The sequence below is a fragment of the Rhinatrema bivittatum genome, chromosome 1 (assembly GCF_901001135.1).
Source record: "Rhinatrema bivittatum chromosome 1, aRhiBiv1.1, whole genome shotgun sequence".
NCBI lineage: Eukaryota > Metazoa > Chordata > Amphibia > Gymnophiona > Rhinatrematidae > Rhinatrema > Rhinatrema bivittatum.
The window spans coordinates 155854508-155879451 of record NC_042615.1 but is presented as its reverse complement, the minus strand read 5'-3'; the positions used below and the strand labels follow the sequence as shown (position 1 = coordinate 155879451).

Genomic DNA, 24944 nt, shown 5'->3' with positions numbered 1-24944 from the left:
AAGGCCCACACCTAGCTGGCCCTATAACTAAGGAGGAGTGCTGCAGGCCGGCCCCTAGGAGAAGGGCGTGGCCATGCAGACACAAGCAAGCCTCAGGCAGGCTCCAAGAACATTGAGGCCTCCCAGGCCCTGGAGCAATTCCTGGATAGTTCGTAGGTGAGACCCCGGCTTCAAAGCGGCCTCCAGGAAGAGGTAAGGAGCCTCCCGTAGCACCGCTACAGGAGGGTTCATAACAGAATAAGTGCAAGGTGATGCATATAGGGAAAAATAACCCATGCTATAGTTACACAATGTTAGGTTCCATATTAGGAGCTACCACCCAAGAAAGATATCTAGGCGTCATAGTGGATATCACATTGAAATCGTCAGTTCAATGTGCTGCAGCAGTCAAACAAGCAAACAGAATGTTGGGAATTATTAGAAAGTGTTGCGTTTGTGCCTATTCTCGCCCTCGCTCCACCCTCTCTACCTTTGTGGCGACTCCCTTTGGTTCTGACGGACAGATGCTGCCGCGGCTACTCCCTGCCTCTGAGTCCCGGAGTCCCCGGGCTGGCTTGACGCTACGGATCTGCCATGTTCCTGATGATGTAAGGGCGCGTGCTCCAGACTTGTACCGGCAAGGGTGCGAACCTCAGGGGCGTTCCCCCGTAGTGACATCATCTGCTTCCAACATAAAAGGTCTTTGCTTGCAGCTACGAATCGAGTTAGCAAGGAGGAATCTTTCACCGCTGCTCTTCTTCTACAAACTTACCTAGGGGGTACCCGCTCCTCGGGGGCCCCGCTCTCTCTCTTCTTGATTGCAGATTGTAGATAGGATCCGGTACTCGCTCCACGAGGGCCTACGTTCCTGAAGACTCAGAAGACTCCTATTGCCTGGAAGCGATTGCAGACGTGAACACTGTGAGTTCTATTCAGATAGGAACCGGTACTCACTCCACGAGGGCCTATGCTCCTAATCCCAAAGACTCCTTTCTGTCTAAGACGTTATCGCAGGTACGGAGATCGTGAGTTATTGCAGATTACAGATAGGAACCGGTACTCGCTCCACAAGGGCCATGTTCCTAAAACCCTTCACAAACTCTCTTCTTTCTCAGAAGATTTTGCATACCTGTATCTATGGATTGCTATTACAGATTGCAGATAGGAACCGGTACTCGCTCCACGAGGGCCTATGTTCCTCAACTCTCCTAACTCTCTTCTATTCCAGAAGCCATCTCATACACAGTTATTGTGAGTTACTATTTCAGACTGCTTACAGGAACCAGTACTCACCTGTGACTCCTGTTCCTGAATACTGAAGACTCTCTGTTGCACAAGAGGACCTTACAGACATCTACCATTGTGAGTGTATCATCCACTACTGGTTATGTATCCAGCATACCCTGTCTACTCACTACCTATAGTCTCTCTCTACAGCTCAGCAACTCAGAGATCGCTATTCCAGTATCTGAAGGACTTCAGCCCTGCCGAGCACATCAGCTCACTACTGCCACCTCTGGTGGTTCTACTTCCAGTCTAATAAAGAACTATCTGTGTTTGTCTCAATACTCCAGCCTAGCCGGTGGTTCCTCTCAGGAACTCCTCTTGGGGGCACTGTCATCTGCCATCGGCCCAGGGATTCACCATTTCTACTAAGTGTTCATTCCTTACAATAATAGAGTGGTATTATATCATCTACCACTCTGTGGGAGCCAACCCACATTAGTTCACTAATTCTGCCTACGGAGTATCATCACTGTTACTCCTTCTTCAAGGGAACAGATCCATAACAGATTGCTACTTCAGTACAGAGATTATACCGGATCTGTCTCAGATTGCTCAACTCCAAAGCAGAATTATAACAGAGTGCTAGCTCTTTCATTCTACAGGAACCAGCGCATACCAGGTTGCCAACTCTGCCCTCCTGGCGGGGTTAGCCATATCAGACTGCCAACTCCTCCCCTCGGAGGAGCTGGTCGATACAGACTGCTAACTCCACCCTCCTGGCAGGTTGAGCCACAACAGTTTGCTAACTTCTCCTTCCAGAGGAGCTGGAACCTAATAGTTTGCTAACTCCGCCCTCCTGGCGGGGTGAGCAATAACAGAAAGGGAATGGGGAATAAAACAGAAAATGTCATAATGCCTCTGTATCGCTCCATGGTGAGACCACATCTTGAATATTGAGTACAATTCTGGTCACCACATCTCAAAAAAGATGTAGTTGCGATGGAGAAGGTACAAAGAAGGGCGACCAAAATAATAAAGGGGATGGAACAGCTCCCCTATGAGGAAAGAGTAAAGAGGTTAGGACTGTTCAGCTTGGAGAAGAGACGGCTGAGGGGGGATATGATAGAGGTGTTTAAAATCATGAGAGGTCTAGAACAGTTAAATGTGAACTGGTTATTTACTCTGTCGGATAATAGAAGGACCATGAAGTTAGTATGTGGCACATTTAAAACTAATCAGAGAAAGTTCTTTTTCACTCAACACACAATTAAACTCTGGAATTTGTTGCCAGGGAATATGGTTAGTGCAGTTAGTGTAGCTGAGTTTTAAAAAGGATTGGATAAGTTCTTGGAGGAGAAGTCCATTACCTGCTATTAAGTTGACTTAGAAAATGCCACTGCTATTACTAGCAATAGTAGCATGGGATAGACTTAGTTTTTGGGTACTTGCCAGGTTCTTATGGCCTGGCTTGGCCACTGTTGGAAACAGGATGCTGGGTTTGATGGACTCTTCGTCTGACCCAGTATGGCATGTTCTTATGCTAACTTCATGGAGTGTCCCCTAGTCCTTCTATTATCCGAGAGAGTAAATAACTGGTTCACATCTACACATTCTAGACATTTCATGATTTTAAAGACCTCTATCATATCCCCTCTCAGCCGTCTTTTCTCCAAGCTGAACAGCCCTAACCTAACTGAGAGTCCACTTTCCTAAACCACGGACAGTCAACCTCTCCTTGGCAGCGTGATCCATCATTTAAATATTGCATCATGTACCCAGGAGAGGTGCCTGGGTGTGCTTTAGAAAAGTGGGCACTCAACACTGAGTGCCCTCTTTCGGCCAATGTTCAAAGAAAAAAACACATCAACAATAGTGCAACCATTAGCACTACCTACTTCAGTACAGATATAATAATAAATTATAAGGAGAGCTGGTCATACAAGTAAATGCACCATATGGGGCAGATTTTCAAAGCCCTACGTGCGTATATGGCAATTATGGCCACTGTGCCGGGAGCTTGGCCCTGCCCATGCCCCGCCCCTTTAGTAAAGCCCCGGGACTTACATGTGTCCTGGGGCTTTATGTGTGACACCGGGCCTTTTGAAAATAGGCCCGGCGCGTGTAACCTTTTTAAAATCCGGCCCAATATGAATAGTCCCCTGACACGGACACCATGTTTCAAAGTGAAGGCTGCATCGGGAGGGACGAAAACTGGAGTTCATACACTAAAAGGAAGATAGACATAATATAGTAAGGACCTAATATAGATGGGTACAGAAAACACACATCATGATGATTATGTACCTCATAGACATAGCCTCTTCTTCATTGGGACTGCACACTAGATAGGATACTGACCAATTTAAAGATGCCAAGAATTGGCGCCAAGAGATAGCCAATCAATGAAGTCCAGATGGCAAGCAGAACAGCCAATCTGTGTAAAGGATGACATCATAATTTAAAACACTAAGGACCAGGTCTCAGGATACAGCAACCGCCTATTAGATTGTAAGGAAGGGAAAGCTTTTCTGAAACAGCTGTAATAAACAATTGGAAAATCACATGTATAGGTCACAATATATCATAACAGAAATATATTAATTCATACCATATGAACATCAGCAGGCAGGAAGGATTATAGTGCATCTGCAATCAGTAATACACAAACTAGATACTTTGTATTAAATAACATGTTGTCCGAATCAGATAACCTCTTTAAAAAAAATGCATCCCAATCTATATGGATAATTGCCAGGTTCTTGTGGCCTGGTTTGGCCTCTGTTGGAAACAGAATGCTGGGCTTGATGGACCCTTGGTCTGACCCAGCATGGCAATTTCTTATGTTCTTATCCATTTGATAGCGCGGCTTAAACCCTTAGGGGATAAAGATTATAAAGTAAAGATCTGCTTCTATTCTATTTGGATCAGTTTCATAGAAAAATCACCACTTCAAAAGAAGGGGTTAAGGCATCAATGACCAAGAAGTGCCTTTGGTGACAGATTGGTTATCTGCTCCACATTCTTCCGCACTTCCAGCCCCTGTTGATTATTCATTTAAGTGTGAAACTGTTCTCTGCTTTCCTGTTGGATTGTCTCCATTTTATTGATGACATTTTTCTCCTTTGGACAGGTGCAGATGTTCAGTTTTTTATATTCATGGACTGGCTTAATACTTGTGATCTTAACCTTCGCTTCTCCTACTGTCTAGATTCATCTAGGATATCATTTATAGATACCTTGGTTACATTTTGTGAGGGTTCACTTAGAATGTAAAACAACTAATAGGAACACCTTGTTGCAATATGAAAGTAATCATCCCCGTATGCTTAGGGACAGTATTCTCACCAGTCAGTTCCTCCAGTTGAGGAGACTCTGTACATCCCGCTTTGATTATATGCGAGAAGATGAAAGCATGTTTCCTAGCTAGGGGCTATCTGGCACGTATCATTAAAAAGGCACATAAACATGCACTTTATGTAGACTGGGATCTCTTGTTCTTAATTGCTACAGCCCCTACCTCAGACAGGTTAACTTGTGTGCTACCTTACTCTAGCAGAATTGGGGAGGTTTGTGCTAGTATTAAACGACACTGGGCAGTCCTATCTCCACACCCAATTTTTAATGAACAACCTCGTTTTGCTTTTCGGAGAGGCAAAAACCTCCAGGACATATTTGTGAGTTCAGATCTTTGCAGAGAAGTTTCTCAGCTTTGAGAGATAGTGCTTGTGGCCACACCCCTTGTAGCCAATGTACTGCATGTCCCCATCTGAATCTTTTTCTATCTTCACGCACCCTCAGAACAATAGACAGTACCCTCTCAAACATTGCTCAGATTACAACTCCTGTGGAGTGGTTTATGTCATCACTTGTCCTTGTTCACCTATCAGGCTGATACAGTAAAGTTCGCAGGAGAGCGGGCTCCCAGCGCGCGCACAGGCCAGTGTCCTGTGTGCGCGATTCAGTAAACCAAAATATTTAAATTAGTGTCCGCGGTAAAAAGAGGCGCTAGGGACACTAACGCGTCCCTAGTGACTCTTTTTGGACAGGAGCGGTGGCTGTCAACAGGTTTGACAGCCGACACTCAATTTTGCCGGCATTGGTTCTCGAGCCTGCTGACAGCCATGGGTTTGGAAACCTGACGCTGGCAAAATTAAGTGTCTGGTTTTCAAGCCGCGGGCCGCTTAATAATCTTTTTTTTTTTACTTTTTTTTTTTTAACTTTTGGGACCTCCGACTTAATATCGCCATGATATTAAGTCTGAGAGTGCACAGAAAAGCAGTTTTTACTGCTTTTCTGTGCACTTCCCCAGCGCCGGCAGAAATTAACGCCTACCTTTGGGTAGGCGCTAATTTCTTAAAGTAAAATGTGCGGCTCGGCTGCACATTTTACTTACCGTATTGCGCGGGAATGACTAATAGGGCCATCAACATGCATTTGCAGGTTGCGGGCGCTATTAGTCTCGGGGGGGTTGGACGCGCATTTTTGACGCGCTATTACCCCTTACTGAATAAGGGGTAAAGCTAGCGCGTCAAAAACACGCGTCCAAATGCGTACAGTACAGTACGGAGCGTCCAAATGCGTACAGTACGGAGCACACTGTACTGTTTCGGCCTGTCAGTTGGTAAGACAACTAGGAAAATCAAAACAAGAATTTTTGAACATTGTTCATGTATACACCAATCAAAGAGTGAGGCACCTTTGGTATCGCATTGGCTAGACAAACAGCACCTGATTTATTATTTGAGATTTTTATCATTGAAATTCTACACCCTTTTTCCCATGGGGGAGATTTTTCAGCTCAGTTGATTTTCTGGGAACAGTATTGGATTTTTGAACTGGGGTCTCTCTCCCCCTTGGGGTGCAACAAAGAAATTGAATCATCTGCCTTTTTATGACATTCGTTTTTATCATCTTTAATTGTCTCTCTCTTCAATTGGCTTATTTCTTATGATGCTTTACTTTGTCTGTCATCAGGCTGTATGTTGGTATTCCACCTTTGATTGGTTCCCATTTTTGGCACACATTTTGTGTATTTAACTAGTCTGCCAGCAACTTTTAAACTGGTAGTTGCAGGTGCAATATACGCTTATTTAAAGGTATGTCTTAATGATACTTTTGGACATTTTTGGGGTTTGCCTTTTGGTCCATCAGCTTTCACACTATATTATTTGTTTATTTACAGATTTCTTTCATTACTGCTTTGAAGACCCGTGTGGTCTATTTCTGTCACTCCCAATGCAGCCATTGTGAAATACGGCCCGTGTCGTGTGGCCAATGGTGCTGTTATTGTAAATTAACTGTAATCTCTCAGCCTTGCATGGTTAAGACTGCCTGCCTGAGTTGAAAAAAAATTTAATAAACCCATTTTTTGCATTAAAGCACTCTTGTCTGTGGATAAACTTGAGGACTGAATACATCTTTCTTGTGGATTTGGTTTTGGTGTGTTCTGGATCCTCCACTGGTGTGCTGGATCACAAAACCTATAATATCTAAATGCTAATAACATCTGAATGCTATTTACAAAATAGAGCATATGGGCTAAACTCTTTTCCTTTTGACTCTACCTCCTTGTTTCAAAATTGTATGAAAGTAAGTTTGGCACATGAGGCTGGTTTTTAATGCTGACGAGAAGCGAGAGAGCAACTGGACCTTCGGAACAGGAGGTGAAGGAAGACCTGAGACACAAACCAGACCAAATGCCATGGATGTCTTAGGAGGAGGAGAAGAAGAAGGACAAAAGTGCAGAGTTGCTGCCGGAGGAACCTGAGATGGGATGCAGCATTCCAGAGGCAGAGGAAGTTCTATATTTTTTCTCTCTGGAGAGGTCCCCCTGCTGGTAGCTGTATCCCCATCCCCCAAATGGGGCTGTGGCTAGATCTGTTGGTGCTAAGTCAGGCTGATAAAGGAACATAATCTTGGTGGACAAATAACTGATAACAACAAGAGTTGAGAATACTTTGATGCTGTTTCTCAACTGTGTACATTTTCTGGTGATGCTACATCCAAGTTCAAATATCATGAAGCTAGGCTGGGGGATCTCCAGGATAGGTGGCTAATAGTATGGAACGTTAGATGTTTGGTTTTGTGTGGCCTTACACAACAAATGGAGTCTATGGAGAATTTATTCAGAGCTAATAATCTGTGGCTGTTGAAGTCTCCTAAGATCAGGCTTTTTTCCCCCCACAGGAATTGTTGAATAAATACATGCTGGTGATTTTGAAAAGATCTTGGGAATCCTCCCCATTGATTTTTAAACTATATTGTATTCCCACTTCCAGAAAGTATGTCAGTAAGGAAGGAGGAGGTTTGGACACAGTAACAGTGTCCAACAGGGGTAGCTCTGCCTTTCTAAGATGAGATCCATATTCACACTATCCCACTGGTCTCCTTTAGTCTTGAATCAGACAAGGACTTGATGTTAAATCTTTACTACAAAAATAGAAATGTTTCCTTATGTGGGTTTATAATTAGACTTTTTCCTGATGTGGCTTCTGTTGCCCAACTCAGATCAGTTATTGCATAAATGTGTGCGGTATTGCGTTTCAAGGCTTTTGGATTTGCCCAGCCAAATAACTTCACAGTGCCAGTTGTATTTCCTTTTAGAAGAGTATTATATTGAGCTTATCCATCCCTCTGCAGTAATCATGCCCAATTGTTCCCACATTTGTGGTCTCCAGGATGCCTAGGGTCCTTATTTTTATGGCACTATTTCCTCCATAAAAGTGGCACATTACACTCACTGGTGAGAAGGAACTGGGAATAGTAACTGAAGGAACAGTAGCTTTGCACTACCAGTCAGAGTAAGAGTTGTGGCTTGTGCAAGAGTCAGCAAGGGATGTTAGCAGATGTCTTCTTTGATGAAATCCACCTGCTGCTATTCTTCTCAGGTGGAAAATCCCTGCCTCCGGGGGCTTTCTTTGCCTGTTCAGCATGCAGCTCTGTCTGCACAATATTGGCACTATTAGCGTTTTCAGGTCACATGGCCCAGCTATGCTGACATCTTGCATTGCAAGATCTGCACAGCTAGCCCAGTTTTAATGTCGATACTTTCTTGCGGATAGAAAGCACTGGCACCTACCTGTTGATTTTTGGCACTGCCATGTGCACCAGAAATTGCCAAATAAAACTCACTACTTCACTGCCTTTTGCAAGTCTCAGGGTGAACAAAACCCAGAATTTGCAAGATATGCTGATAGGCCTGGGAGGGGAAGTACTTTGCTGTCATCACTGAGGGGTAGATTTTATAAATTTGCCCGAGGGCCTACTTTTGTTCGCGCACCAGGCGCAAACAAATGTACGCTGGATTTTATAAGATATGCGCGTAGCCGCGCGTATCTTATAAAATCCGGGGTCGGCGCACGCAAGGGGGTGCACATTTGTGCAACCTGCGCGCGCCGAGCCCGGCACGCGTTGCCTGTTCCCTCCGAGGCCGCTCCGAAATCGGAGCGGCCTCGGAGGGAACTTTCCTTCGCCCTCCCTCCACCTTCCCCTCCCTTCCCCTACCTAACCCACCCCCCCGGCCCTATCTAAACCCCCCCTACCTTTGTTGCCAGATTTACGCCTGCTGAAAGCAGGCGTAAATCTGCGCGCGCCAGCGGGCTGCTGGTGCACCATCACCCGACCTGGGGGCTGGTCTGGAGGCCTCGACCACGCCCCCGGGCTGGCATCACGTCCCCCCGGTCCCACCCCGAACCGCCCCTGACCCCGGTCCCGCCCCGGACACGCCCCTCTCCGCCCCTTTTACGAAGGCCCGGGACTTGCTCGCGCCGGCGGCCTATGCAAAATAGGCGCGCCGGCGCACGAGGGCCCTGTGCGCGTAAATCCGACCGGATTTACGCGCGCAGGGCATTTAAAATCCGGCCCTGAGTGTCTTAAGGGCGCAGGAAAAAAGGAAAGTTTCTGAGTAAATTAGACAGATGCCAGAAGGGTCCTTTGCAGGGAAAAGCTGAAAAGTAGGTATGCAAAAAGCTGTATATAGGATAGAAAGGGGGCAAGTAAATTGTGAAACATTTGATATAGGGGAAATTTAGTTATGCCAATGTTGTCTCTACTTGTAAACATCAAGATGGCTTAATGTTCATCATACGTTCTAATGGAAAGGAGGCTTAAAACAAGTGTGCATTTCTGAAGGGCCTCAGGGTTCAAAGATAATGCAGTTTGTGGCCAGAGTATGATGTACTTACAGCACTTTTTGTAGATTTTACTTTCCAGGACAGGCATTGAGGCACCAAGAGGTCAGAGTCATTGTTTAAAGTTCACTAACAGATGATCCTCTTGCTACACTTTTAAAAAGCTAATTGTAGTAGTAGTAGTACTCTGGCACACCAGTGACACAGCAGATGTCTTTATAACACAGGGAAGTCGTGCTAGCTCCAGCCAGTGTTAGAGTAGGCCAAAAGCTTTAGGCTGCCCTCACTATCTGTCTTCTTCTGTCTCTCTTGCTGCTGCCTTTGATGGATGCTTGTTTTTAACCCCATTACGGTACTGAACAGGTGACCTGAAAACTTGCAACCTTGTTTTTTTCTTTTTTTTTTCTCACTTGCTGCTGAAGATAACTAATCTTGCAGTGAAGTTTTCCAAACAAAATACAGCTCTGTAGAGTTTGTATATAACACCATACTTAAATATTTCCATCTGCAGTAAATTTTTTGTTTAAAAAAAAAAAAAAAAAAAAAAAGTTGTTTTTGTAGTCAAAGAGAAATTACAAAGAAATATGAGAATAATTAGCAAACTGGCCTCAGAAATGGACATGTAACAGCTGTTCAATAATGAGAGAGAGTGAACACATAAAACAGGCTTCCTCACTATAACTATGGCAAAAGATAAAAATTAAGATTCTTCATTTTTTTTCCCCAAACAGACTTGTTCCTGTTTAATATGTTTAGACTTGGATTTGTTCCTAGATTAGTACACTGTCATACAATGCTCGTTTAAAGTTGCACCACTCGTTTACAATGTGCTTGCAAAAGTGTTTTTGATCATCTGCCTCTTGTTCTCAATTTCCTTTCTCCTTGTATCTGGTGCTTCAGCATAGTCACAGCTGGATCATGGCAGGGCCCCCCCCCCTTGCTTGGGACTGGAAACCTCAGTCTTGGTAAACTCACCAGCTTTTTCTCGGAGTTTGAGGGGACTCTCGCGTTCTTTTCTTTCCCCATGAGTGGAATTAATGGGGCCTCTGTAATGGTGCAGATGAGCAACGTCAACCCCAGTCGCAACGCTTCTCCCCAAGCCTCCTGTCTTGCAGTTCACAGTATTCCCACCAACTGATCTGGGGCTGCTGCTGCTGCACAAGTACTTCTGTTTATATTTATATGGGATTGATAGAGCAGATACTAAATATGTTTATAATTTGATGTTATTGAAGACGATGTATTACACCTTCATGAGAGATAAGTAAGGTATAAAAGATACATAGTTAAAGCAAAAAAACTATGCAGGTTGTACAAAATGGTTTGTAATTCTTTTAAAAATGTCTTTTTTTCAATTTTTGCAGCAAGTAACTGGCAGAAGCTTTGCTTACAAAGATTTTCGGACTGGATTAGAAAATGGGATTCTGCTTTGCGAGTAAGTCAAATCTGTTTGCTTTTTAACAAGCCTTTGTTAGATGGTGACTGAGACTACACATACATGTAGGGTTGTGAATCGGTACCAGACTTGTTTCCGGTATCGGGTTCGGGTAAAAACCGCAGGAGATCTTCGTTCCCGCGATTTTTACCCCTTTAAATCGGCTGTGTCGTGCCGAAAAAAAACAAAACACCCCGACCGTTTAAATTTAATTCTTTCTAATCCCCCACCCTCCCCAAACTTTATAAAGTACCTGGTGGTCCAGTGGGAGTCCCGGGAGCGATCTCCCGCTCTCGGGCCGCGGCTGCCACTAATCAAAATGGCGCCGATGGCCCTTTGCCCTTACCATGTGACAGGGTATCCGCGCCATTGGCCGGCCCCTCTCACTTGGTAGGAGCACTGGATGGCCCGCGCCATTTTTAAAGATGGCGCCGGCTGTCCGTTACTCCTACCATGTGACAGGGACCGGCCAATGGCACGAATACCCTTTCACATGCTAAGGACAAAGGGACGTCGGTGCCATTTTGTTTACTGGCAGCCGACGACTCGAGAGCAGGAGATCGCTCCCGGGACCCCCGCTGGACCACCAGGTACTTTAAAAAAGTTTTTTTTTTGGGGGGGGGATTAGAAAGAATTAAATTTAAAGGGTCGGGGTGGGTTTGGGGGTTATTTTTAAGTGCCCTTTCTTCCCACCCCCCCAAAATGATAAGAGAACCCCACAAAAAATTTCATGGGGTTTTCCTATCGGGTTCGGGGGCCCCCCGAATTCTGACGAATTTGAAAATATCTTCTGATATTTTCAATCGTCAGAAAAACGATTCACATCCCTATATACATGTCTGATATAATTTTGTTGCTGTGAACAATGGCTTAAATAGCCAGCTCTTCAATGCTTTTTTGAAAAATTGGTTTTAGGTATTACTCTTAAATACTCTGGCATAGAGTTCCACAGTCTTGAACCTGTACCTGATACTTCTCGATCCCTAACCTCAGCGAGGTGGGTAAGATGGAAGAAGGGACCCAGGCCTGGATTAGACATAAGGCAACAAAGATAATTGCCTAGGGTGTCAAATATCCAGGCCAAAGAGAAATGTGACTGTGCCGAGGAGGAGCCTGATCTGGCAATCCACTTCAAAGGTGTGCTCTTATGCCACTCTGGCACTTTGGGGGGTGATGGGGAGGGACGTCTCCCACTTTCCCTCTCTCACCTGCCTCTCTCCAACCTTGCTTATGAGCACAAAACTCTTAAATGCGGCCCTGAACATACCACATTTGGATTGCAGAAACTTATTTTAGCTTCATAGACAGCATATACTTTATTGCTCTGTAGTTATAAGGTTGACTCTCCTTTTTCAGGGAGAGAGCTAGGTTAGGTGAAATGAGCAATTTTGCCAAACATTCCCACCCTGGCCCCCACTCCACTTTTCCTTCTTTCTCTTGCTAAGTTTTGAAAAGCTAAAAAATACTGTTTGAATTTTAGTTGTCTTAATATAAAGATGTTGCCTCCAGTTTGGAAGACAGCATCGTACCCGTGGACTTCTGGAGCCTGCACTATAGAGAAGAGCTGTGGTACTTTGCTGAGTCAGGCTATAGGCAAGATTTAAGCAGACTGAGGACAATGCTCAAAGACAGTGCTTCATGCACATGCCTGGCACCTTTGGAAAAACTGTCCCACCTGTATTTACGATTTACATGAATGATGAGTATAAATATATGTGCACATCCGGAGAGATATTCCGAGGAAGGAGCTGGGATTTATACGCATGCTTTAATTTTCAAAGAATATGTGCACCACCAGGTGCAAGTCGGTAGGGGTACCTTCTGCAAAAAGTTCCCTTCGAAAACTGCCACAAAGTCTGCAGGTCAGAGTTGCCCGCAGGCTTTCTAACACCCCCCTCAGTTTGAAAGTTGTCCTCTTAGAGAGCAATTTTCAGATTCATTTACCCGGGTAAACTGATCTGTCTGGAAACTGTCACCTTCTGTCACCCTGCTAAAAACCCATGCAAGTTTCCATACTGCACGTTTATCAGCTCCATCGTTTATTTCCCAACTAGAGAGCTCAAACCACGTTGCAGCAGGTCAATGTTTACATTCGTGTGTCAAATAAATAAAGGCACAGTAAAGGGAAGATAAAAACATTATCGGATTACATCACGAGTACACCAGAAATATCAGTCAGAGAAAAATACATCAGAGAAGTATTTCAGAGTAAGGCAGTAAAGAATGTATAGGGCTAGAAACGATAGCTACTCATGCATGTCCATCCGACTCTTAGAAAGGAATCGCAATGATCAGGGAGTGTGATTTGAGAAACAGACCATAATACGTTTTCTAAAAACCAGCAGATTACAGGCTAGTGTGATGCTCGGTGACAAGGTAATCCAAAGGGTTGGGACTGAACCAAAGAAAATCCTCTGCCTGATAGCAGTAAAGTGCAGTTCCTTAGGTGTTGGCACACATAGGCTGGACTGTGACCAGGAGCACTTGGAGAGGGGAGGGCACCTCTGGGATGAGTTGGCAACTGAGGTAGGTCGGTGCTCAACCATTTAAGGCCTTGAGGGCTAGAACATTCTTTTAGCCTGGTTAAAAAGGTGTTCCCGGTTTGTGTTTAGGTTGGGAGAGGTAAACAGGGTATCCTTGGCATTTTTCAACGTATGCACACTGTTCATCTCACCACTCCATATTATCCACAGAAATAGCCAGTGCCAGGTCCATGGGCACATTTAGATCACATACTTTATGCTAGAAATCTGCATCTTAGATACGGCTAGAGCCACAATAAGTCAAGAGAATCACCAAGGTTTTAAGATGAAATTGCTATGCCTCAGTTACACCTATTAATGCACGGCTCACCTTCTTTGACATTTTAGTTAACTTTAGTGGATATACAGCAGAATATGTGCTGTTCTTAGTTTTACTGTACAGCGGTGCCTATGCAGAATTCTGTTGTATGGAAATGGTATCCGGTTTAGCTAACAGGACAGTTTCTTTGAAGTCTCAGAGAAATTTTAGTTCGGATCAGACTTCGGCTTGTATGTGCAAGGCTGGTTTTAATTTGGAAGCAACCCAGGAAAGCTTCTATGAAAACATCAGCTTTTGAAATGTCACAATAAGAAAATAACTGGAGCAGCCTTCTTGCACACTGCCCAGAGAGTGAATGCCAAATGTGGTTTGGGAATCAAAGCAGCCAGTCAATAGCTCTCCAAGTTGCACAAGCAGTTGCTGGAACTAGGAATTCCTTATGTTGAACTCTTTTCTTTACTAAATGCAATGATGACCACATTAGCATTCTTTCTCCAATCCTCTGATGGGAAACTAATGAAAACCAAAAATAGGTTTGTGCCTTGGCAAAGTGGGCTGTTCACACAGCTGCCAAGTCCACCTGTAAGGCCTTTCTGTTGGCGTTAGTCTTGGCTGCTGTTGTGCTAGCAGAAATACGTTTTGATACATCATTACTCACAGGTTTTTTCAGCCTTGTTCAGCTGCTGTTTGACTTACCTCATCATGCGAGCATTTCTTTTTTTTTTTTTTTATTGCTGTTGTTCAGTTACAAATGCAAACATACAGAATAAACAACATTACATTAAAACTGCGTTTTCCAGTTTGAATAGTCTCCCCCCTGTTCCCTCCCCCCTTTCATGCTACACAATTATTGGTCAAGAATGATACATTGGTAAAGATGGTAGTGGAATCTGAGATAAAATGTTTCTGGTATAACAAACATAATAAAAGACGATGGAGTAGGTGTTGAGAATGGACAATTGTCTCCAAGAAATGTATGGATTCCAAACATTATAAAATTTCTTAAGATAATGGTATTTCAGAGCAGTTAAACAATAAAGAGTACATGTCCGGTCCAGTCGGGTTAAGAGTTCTGAAGATGTCGGTGGGATGGGTCTTTTCCAGGAATGTCCTATTTCCATTTTCACGGCAGTGCAAACCTGTTGGATGAGGGTTTGAGCCGGTGATGACAGCGCCTCATCAAAAAGAAAGAGAAGTGCTTGGTCCTTGGTGAGATGAATAGGCTGTTCAAGGATCTCCGTCAAGATCCTAGAAACATATGACCACACAGTTTGTATTTGGGGGCAGTCCCACCACATATGTAAGAATGTTCCCAAGAAATGGCGTCAGTGAGGAGTGGTGGAGGGGCAAAAGCAATTTAGGCAAACCGGGGTGAGATGCCAGTGATATAAGACTTTGAAATTAGCTTCCATAATGTGTGCTGAGATGGAACCTTGTGATTGGCGAATGAAAATATTTTCCCATTCATCCTAAGCCGGTATATGTGCGGGTTTAGATGATGGGCTGGATGACAATAATTTATATAATTTAGAAATTAAGCCTCCAGCTGAAGTGGGATTGAGACAATATCCCTCAAATAAGGATCTCTCGGTGGATAATAAATTTTGTGAACGGATCGCATTAATGAAGTGGCGAAATTGCATGTAGGGAAGAAACTCAGTCTTGGTGAGTTGATAATCCTTTTGTAGAGTAGTGAAAGAAGTGATAGTGCCATTTTGGCTAAGATCAAGTGTAGTATATGAGATATTTGATGTAATCCTTGAGATTTCCATGTGAGATAAGCTGTGTTGGGAAGGCCTGGTGAGAAAGATTTGTTGTGAAATAGGGAAGTCTGGAGAAAGTAATCTGCCTCACCCATCAGCTTTTTCTTCCATGGTCACCATACATTTAAGAGTATGTCGGGTGTATGGCGACATGGTGGATGTCGATCACAAAGTAGTGCTGGATTGCCAAATAAGAGCTGAGATAGGCATATCTTGTAAGCAGGTTTGTTCCAGCAGGACTCATGGTTTTAGATCTGTAGTACGTGCCAGTCAATAATGGGACGAAGTTGGGCCGCAGCAAAATACCAAGCGAGATTTGGGAGACCCAGGCCTCCTTGGGCTTTAGGTTGGAAGAGGACCATTCTGGATATCCTCGGAGGTCTACATTTCCACAAGAAACGGAGTAGTTTCTTCTGCCATCCTTTCAGCATAGCATTGCTAATGGGAATAGGTAGAGTTTGGAATAGGTATAGTAAACGTGGCAGTACATTCATTTTCAGGGTCGATAAACAGCCCAGCCAGGTTAGTGGTAGAGAGTTCCACCGGATTAGATCCTGATCAATACTGTTAAGTAGGGGACTATAGTTAAGTGGGAATAAATCAGTGGAACTTTTACTCAAATTAACTCCCAGGTATTTCAGCTTATGGGGTGCCCATTTAAAAGGATGGAATGATTGGAGGAGAGTAACTAATGGTTGGGAGCATGAGATGTTCAGGATCTCCGACTTATCCCAATTGATTTTGAATCCGGTCACTGCACTATAACATGCTAATTCTGATTCTAACTCTGGAAGAGTAGTGGCTGGTTGGTCAACTGTAAATAAAATATCATCGGCAAATAGCGATAATTTGTATTGATGCGTGTTAAGGGAAAAGCCTTTAATTTGGGAATTGTTTCATATATGTATGGCAAGTGGTTCCAGGAAAATAGCAAAAAGGATAGGGGTGAGTGGGCACCCCTGCCTGGTTCCCGCTGGATCTGGAAAGGAGGGGAATATTGACCATTTATTTTCAGGCTTGCTGTGGGAGAGTGATATAGCGCCGTCAACCAGTTGTGAAATTGGTCACCAAAGGCCATAGCTGTGTGTGTGCGGAAGAGAAAAGGCCAATGAATCATATCAAAGGCCTTTTCAGCATCAATGGCCATTAGAAAGTAATCGGATGAGGTTTGGGAAATTCCACAGAGAATATTAAGAATCTTCCGCACATTGTCACTGGCCATGCATCCCGGTATGAAGCCCGCTTGGTCTGGGTGAATAATTTGTGCAATGAAACAATTTAGCCTTTCCGCTAATATTTTGGCTAGTAGTTTAAGACCTAAATTGATCAATGATATGGGCCTGTAAGAGGCACAGAGAGCAGGATCTCTTCCTGGTTTAGTGATGATTGTGATTCTAGCTTTATTTGAATCTGGTAGGAGTAGACCCCCCTCATGTAAATAATTAAAATATTTTTGCAAGTGGGGTACCAGAAAGGAACCAAAGGGTTTATAAAATTTAGCCGTGAGGCCATCTGGTCCCGGGGCCTTACCCACTTTAAGAGTTTTAATGGCCCTAAGAATTTCAGGGGTTGTAACCTCTGCATCGAGGATGGAACGCATATCCTCCGTGAGCTGCGGGAGGGCCATAGTTTGTAAGTAGCTATCAATATCTGAAATTGATATATGCTGTTCTGCCACATATAATGTTTGATAGAATTGAAGAAATTGTTGGGTAATTTCCGAATTAGTAGAAACGATTTGACCTTGTGCATTCTTTATTTTTAGAATGTGATTTTGATATGTGAGTTTTTTCAATTGGTGTGCCAGTAGTTTTCCAGCCTTATTCCCCCCCACCCCCTCAAAATGGATCTGGCGGGTGATATTCAATTGATGTGCTAATTGATCAGATTCCAATCTATGTAGCTCTTCTCTGGTTTGGCTTAGTTTGGTTAGGATATTTTGCGAACCTATTTGAATGTGTTGAGAAGTAAGCTGTGAAATTTTATCCCTAAGATGAGAACAGGCTGCATCTTTTTTGCGCTTTACATATGAGGATCTAGAAATGAAATACCCCCGTATAAAAGATTTAAAGCAGTCCCATACAAGTGAATTCACCAAGGCGACATTATTCTGAAAAAATTCAAGGATATGTTGGGACGTTGTTTGTACAAATGATTGATCTTGGAGGACAGAATCATTGAGCCTCCAGAATCTATTACCATGATTACTCGGGAGTAGTAGAAATGAAATGGAGATTGGGGCATGGTCGGACCAGGTTATCATACCCACCTCCACTGTCCGGATCGAATGGTAGAGTGATTTATCGATCAAAAAATAATCAATTCGAGAGTAGGAATTATGCGCCCTAGAAAAATAAGAATATGAACGGAAATGAGGGTATTTCAGCCGCCATGCATCTACCAAATGATGATCCTTAAGCAGTGCCTTAAGAGCCCAAGTGTGAGTCAAGGCAGTAGAAGAGTGACCATTAGAGGTATCTAAATTAGGTGATAAGACTACATTAAGATCACCGCCAGTGATTAATTTGCCAGTTGTGTGTTGTAATAAAAGTTGATGGATTTGCTTAAAGAAAACAGCCTGCTCTTTTTTGGGAGCATAACAATTGAGAAGGGTGAGCTGAGAATCATTTATCTTAATACAAAGTAATAGGTATCGACCCTGCGGATCTCTAATACATTTTGTACATTCAAATACCAGATGAGAGGCAAATAGGATACCCACCCCTACGTACTTAGCCTGTTTGTTGTTTGCTGAGTAATATTGTTTAGGGTATTTGGAGGACTTCATAAGACTATCATGTTTGCTGAAGAGATGCGTCTCCTGGATAAATACTATGTCGGGGGAGGATAAGCCCTGTTCCTTAAAGAAAAAGGACCGTTTTTGTGGAGAATTTAGGCCTTTAACATTGATTGAGAGGAGTTGTAAAGTCATCATAGCTCAGGTGGGATTAGGACTTCGAAAAATGCGCAAAAAAAAAAAAAAAAAAGAGAAAGTCCACCCCTCATCCCTCAAGAATTGGGAATGACCTCCCAACTGGACTTAACTCTGGATGGTTTGGTGTACTGAAGTTCTGAAAAATTTGAAGGAGAACCCCAAAGGTTCTTGCCCAAAGGCACTCCCAGTCCTGAGAAAACCCAGATAGAACAAAGAATAGTTACCAATGAATTAGAACAAGTCTAGCATGAGAACCCTGGGAGCTAAAAGCATCCCTAATTTTGGAGATAAGACCTGCATACCCCTTCACGCAGGCTTTCACCATCCCTTAATCGGGGGAGTGTGAGTGTCACTGGCTGGTAAGGAGTCTCTCCACGGAACCCCACTCTGTCATGGCATGTGAGATCTAGAAAGACTTTAGGTCTGCAAACAACAATTAAATATAAAACAGTAAGCAACGTCATGAACAGTGGGACGGATAAGCATGTAATCACTTCAGACAGAATAATAAGCAATAAATCACTTCAGATAACCGCAGTGTTAACATTAGACGCCCCAGTGTGAGAGGGCATTATTTTCTGGGTTGACTAAAACATTGTTAACATTTCAAGCAATGCCTTGGCTGTTGGCAGTGGGGCCTGATTGGCGTCGCAGCCTGCTATTTCTCTTGCCTGCACGCTGCCAGGCTGGGTATGGTGGCCGTGTGACTGGGCCCCTGTGTACTGCTGTCTGCTCCTGAGAGCTGGTGAAGCCGCATGTTGTGAGAGCTGGGACTATGTCAGCAGGTACCAGAGCTTTGTGGGTGATGCCTTCCAGTACAAAGGAAATCCCAAATGGATATAGCCACTGGTATTTAATATTTTTAGTGCGGAGAAAGGATGTTATTTCCTGGAAGGTTTGTCTGCTCTGTAGGGTGGCAGCTGAGAGGTCAGGGAAGATGGCTAATTCGCTACCCTCTCATGGCCACACAGTTTTAGCTCTGGCTGCAGTGGCGATCATTTCTTTCACTGGGTAGTCCTTGAAGCACACAATAATATCCCTGGTGCGGTTAGGTTGAGGGGCTTGGAGAGCCCTGTGTGCCCGATCAAACTGGATCTCTGGCGGGGTACAGTTATCAGCAGAATTTGAAGCGCACAGAAGCTGCTGGCAAAAATCGCTGAATAAGGGCAGCACAGTTTTCAGGGCCTTCAACCTCGAGAAACCCCTGAAATCTGAGGTTACTCCTGCGTGCTCGATTTTCTAAGTCAGCGATTTTAGTGATCAGCTGAGAGGTTTCCTGACGCAGGGCCTCATGAGCGCACGTGTTGCTAGTGAGTTGTTCTGCCTGACCATCTAGACGCCTGTCTAGCTCGTCCACGCGGTGCCCCATGCATGTGAGCTCCTCTCTCATTTCTTCTGTGTGGGTGAGGAGCTCTTGCCGATATGTTTTGATGTCAGCATGCAAACCGGCGAACCATTCGCGGAATTCCGCTTGGGTCAGGTGGTCGGAGTTTGGCGCGCTCGCGAGGTCGGGGCTCGGCTGAAAATCATCGGGACTGGGAGCCCGCGAATCGGCGTCATTTTGGGCCTCCTTCTTCCCCAAGGCAATGCTGTCCAGCGCCCTTTTACCTTCTCTGGTGAAGGAGAACCTTTGAAAGTCGATGTTTTTTGTCTTTGATGCCATACTGGGGTGTTTATCTTGCGATCCGCTATGTTTTTGAAACGTTTGATATTGTTGCAGGATGGATGGATGCGAATGAACTGGTAGCTCAGGGATTAAGCTGCCATCACCGCTCATGACGTCATGGTCCCCCCCCATGCGAGCATTTCTAACTGGTTATGTCACAGCTAAATATGCAGGATCTTGTGCTTTGACCATCAGAAACTTTACCTCACCCCTAAGAAGTAGACCTTCCCTGATGTCCTATTGCATTGCGTAGTTCTTTACAGGCCCTTTTTTTTATCAGTTTTGCCCTCTGCTCAGAAGATAGCATAGGCCTCATTTCACAAGTCCTGCTATTGGCTGTCCTCATACATGCATAGAACATGGCAGCAGTTAAAGACCAAATGGCCCATCTTCACCTCCTGTTTCGTCCTCTCCCTCAGAGATCCTCTGAAATTGTCTCATTGATTATTGGGAGCAACTGTAACAGCAATGAACAACCTGTTCTCCTTCTCTCTAACCCACTGGTTAAAGGTTTTTGGGGTGAAATATTTCATGATATTAGCTAAAAAATATGAAGAAAGGGGACAAGTATGGGCAATTGGGCATGGATATGAAATATAAATGGATAATCATATGGTAGCCTAGCGATCTGTTATGTTGGGGAATTATTTTTCATTTTGGGATAGGGGTGGTTGTGAGGGACAAACGAACTGAAGAAAAAGTCATTTGAGTTCCTGCAAGTTTCTACCATAGGTTGCATTTTCATGAGTTTCTGGATTTTTGTAAAATCATGCAGGCATGTGTCGATTACTAAAATATAGTTTACGGTTTCTGCTTCTAGGACCTACCATCATGAATTTCTTGTGTCTGTTATTTTGGGGCATGTTACAGAGATTACCTTGCTGCATGCATATTCTTATAGTTAAGTGCATGATTGGCATACTACAAATGTATTACCTAGTATATTTCTGAAAGACTTTCAGCAAATTTACCAAACACTTTCTAAATTTTTCCTTTTGCATATTTTCAGGAAAGAAATTATTCAGTATTTTTTTTTAATCACTGGGTTAAAAAAAAAAAAAAGGTCTTTATCTACAGCTTTGTATATATTTTTTGTGATGTAAAAATGAAAAAACACACACTGGTCAAGGGGTAGTATATTTTTTATTTTTGACTTTCCCCATTATTATTGCCTTCTATCTATTGACGTACTCTCTTCCCTCAGGGTGACGCTGGGAATTCTCATTGTCTTGAAAACTGGAAGGGTGCTGCCTCTGAGGCACATCCTCAGTGCCAGCCATTGGCCAGCAAGGTCTTCCCCAGTAGCAGCAGCCATCTTCCCTCCCTCCTTGGGCCTGAGCACAACCACTCTGCAGGAAAAATTGTAAACTGGATAAGAAGTTAGTTGACCAATAGCACTCACAAAATGGCAGTCAGTAGGGTCCCTGCTGGTGAAGGGAAAGTGATCATTGTAGTACCATAAGGATCCATGCTAAACCTGATCCTCTTCAATGGCTTTATCAGTGTCATTAGGGAACAGTTTGCAAATGCTATGAAGATGTGAGACAGAGTAGACATATTAGAGAGGGTAAAGAAGATGAAATATGGTTTTTTTTAAACTTGGAAAACTGATCAAAGGTACGACAACTATGCTTTAATAAAAAAAAATTGCTAAATCATGTACTATGCATGTAGAAATTCAAGGGCCAAATGTTTTTTGGGAAGTAAAGACCTTTTCATTATTTCTGATAATCTCAAGATAGCCAGTCAGTATGATAAAGCAGTTTTTACTTTACTACAGATTTATTCATTGCCTACTGCATAAGCACTACATACATAAAATTAAAAACATAAATAATGATCAATAACAAAAATACAAAATCACGGAAAATTGACACAATCTTTTTTTAATATAAAATTAAAGAATGCCTTACAGGAACGATCCAAGATTACTCATACACTTATTAAAACATTGTTTCCTAAACAATCAATTTGCCTGGACTTTCAGGAAAAATACAATCATTCAAACATCTGTCTAAAGAGGAATTTTTTTAACAAGGTTTTAAATGTTTTAGAACATTCAATCAAGCACATGACTTCCAAAAAGGTGTTCCAAAACTCTGGAGCAGCAATTGAAAAAGATAGCTTACTTGTCTCTGAGAGAGAGAAGGTGACTCACTGGTGTAGTAGGCAGTGATGACTTCCAGGCAGAAGAGATATTCAGCAACCAGTCCGGGAACATGGGCCCTCGAGGAGCGAGTGCCGGTTCCTGACTGTGACCTGAAAAACAAAGAGAGAGCGAGGCCCCGAGGAGCAGGTACCCCTGGTAAGTCCGAGGAGGCAGAGTAGCTTGGAATGAATCCTAAGTTCAATCCTTGCTAACTCGATTAGTTAGCGATTTCTAAGACCTCCTATATCCGGTACTGATGACGTCATCTCAGGAGGACACCCCTGAGGTTCACACCACTGCTGGTACATCAGTTGGGGCCGCGCAGCGTGCACGCCCTTAGGCCCTTGTGAAACATGGCGGAGTGTAACGTCGAGCCGTTCCGGAGACGCCGGAGGAAAATGGCAGAGGGACTCCGTGGCAGCCAACCTTCCACTTGAGCAAGAGGGAGTCGCCAAGGAGCTAAGGGGGGGGTAGAGACATCGAGCAGTGACGATTGCAACATATACTTCCAACACAACTTCCCAGAGAGGGTCAGGAGCTCCTACTCCTGGAGATGTAGGGGCCTCCCTGATCACTACTGCCTTTTAACCTGCCCAGCACGATCCTGGCTCATAGATATCTTCTTGCCCAGTAGAGTCTCACCCATAGAGCACTCTCCTTCTAAGGGATTTAAGGTGGACCAGGTGTATAACCTGCTCCTGCCCAAATCAAGGAGGGGGGTAGTAAGGCCACTGCTTCACATTCTCTCCCCCTCAGCTTGTACCCATTGGTCTGAGCATTTTCAGTCCTCCTGGATCCCACCCAGGGAAGTGTTTCAAATCCCCATTCCCCTTCCTCTGGCCTCCCACCAGCTAGGCTTGGGTTCTAGGGTCAAGCTTGTCCCCACACATTAGAGTTACCATAGATAGCACTATTAGCACTACCTACTGCACCCTTTGCCCAGTGCCATCCATGGTCTTTTATTTCAGTCCATCTGGAGCTCCGAGTTCTACTTTTCTTCTGGTAGGACTCTTGTGACTTCTTTTGGGTGCTGCCGTTGTGGTTTCTTTTCTACTTTTTCACAGCTTTTCTGGAGGCTCTTAGCTCCCAATTCTCTTTCCATACCTGAAGCTCTTTTGCCGAAGAATCTTGGAACTGACACTCAGCAGACACAGACTCAAAACTAGCAGGCTTCTCATCCTGCTCTTGTAGTATTCTGGCTACCTCAGGTATATGGCTTCTTAAAGAAACTTTTCCCATTTCTTCTTTCTTCATTGGCATCTCCGCTGCTTCAAGTTTCTCTTTCCGTGTCCAAATACCCAAGTTCCCTTCAGAATTGGCTTCCTGTAATAGGTCAAGGTTTATGAACTTCCTTTCATCTGCTTCCATCTGAGTTGTAAAACATTTGTTTCTTGCATTTTACTTGCAATGTCTTTGGTTCCTTTATAATTCTAGCCAGCTGCAGTCTGCTCAAAACATCTTTCTTTTCAATCAGCAGGTGTTTTTTCTGAACTTTCCAGCTTGGACCTTAAGGCTTCCAAAGCTTTCGCTTTTCTTTCTATGGTGTCTACTAGGGATGGGCATTCGAGAGAAATGAAATAGGAAATTAGATGAAATCTATTTCATTTCATTTCATGTCACTATCAAAGTGAAACGATTGAAAATCTGTCAAAATTTCATAGATTTTCGTGTTTCGTTTTGAAAACAAATTTGATCCGCTGGGGCCTCGCCTAGGCCAGAGCATGTCTCTGAGGCCTGGGGCCTTGCCTAGGCATAGGTCGCAGCCCGACACACGAATCATGGCCAAGGCCCAAGCACGACACTGGGGCCTTGACTGAGACCCTAAAAATATAAAACAAAACAGAACAAAAAAAAACAAACAAAAAAATTGTGCCTGTTCTGGGAATCCATTGCTGGGACCAGACCTGGACGCCGGGTCCTCAGTCCACATCCAGGCTTGACTCTGCGACTCAACCCAGAGGCCAGGTCCTCGGCCTGGACCCAGGCCCGATGCTGGGACTTCAGAGCGGAGGCTGGGTCTCTCTGCCGGGGCCTGAGGCCGAGATCTCACCCAGGCTCAGAAGGAAGCCTTGGAGCCAAGTCTGGGAGCTCCTCCTCTTCGTCATCTTCTTTCTTCTGTGCTTGAAAACCAAATGGCACCGTCTGTTGGGGTTGCACCAGAGTTAATTAACTCCAGCGCTTTCACCCCAGCAGACAATGCCATTTTGATATACCTCATTGCTGTACATCAACATGGCGCCATCTGCTGGGGTTAATGCGCTGGAGTTAATTGAATCCAGTGTGACCCCAGAGGATGGTGTCAGTTGGCTTCAAGATCTGGGCCTGACCCTAGGTTGAGGCTCAGGCATCCAAACCCGGCTTTTGGGTTGGATCCTGGTGTCAGGTCCTCGCCTTGCATAGAGTGTAGGTCGAGGTCATGGTCACCTACTGCAACCTAGGCCTATGCAAGGCCGAGGCAGGTCTCTGTGATCTCAACCTCCACTGTATGCAAAGCCCAGGCTTTGGTTGGGGCCTAGGCCTCTCTGTCTGATCCCCTCCGGACCGGGTAAGTGGGGGCCGAGGAGGATCCTGGCTACATGTGTTCTCTCCAGAGCATCAATCTCTTTTGCAAGAACAGACCTCTCAGCATATTGGTTGATTTTTAAACTTCTCATTACATTTTGTGTTCTGACTTCAGCTTTTGATTTCCAAAGTTCTATCACCTCTGTATTCTCCTTGTTGGCATACTTAACCTTGTTTTTCACAGGTTCCTTCTCTCTAGAAATCTTTTCCATTCTAATTTGCAGGGCATTAACTTCCTTTTGATGAGACTCTAATGATTTTTTAAATTTTCTTGCCTTTGGATGATCTCATTTTGAT

The 24944-nt window shown here is 44.1% G+C and overlaps 1 protein-coding gene across 11 annotated transcripts in view; it reads left to right on the top strand.

Annotated features, from left to right (window-relative positions):
- LIMCH1 (LIM and calponin homology domains 1) overlaps positions 1 to 24944 on the top strand; it is a 692462-nt gene that overhangs the window by 272027 nt on the left and 395491 nt on the right. For all 11 annotated transcript variants that reach the window (XM_029588796.1, XM_029588765.1, XM_029588757.1 and 8 more), the window contains exon 2: positions 10700 to 10770. In XM_029588796.1, the coding sequence (XP_029444656.1) occupies positions 10700 to 10770 (71 nt within the window). The remainder of the gene's footprint in view (positions 1 to 10699; positions 10771 to 24944) is intronic.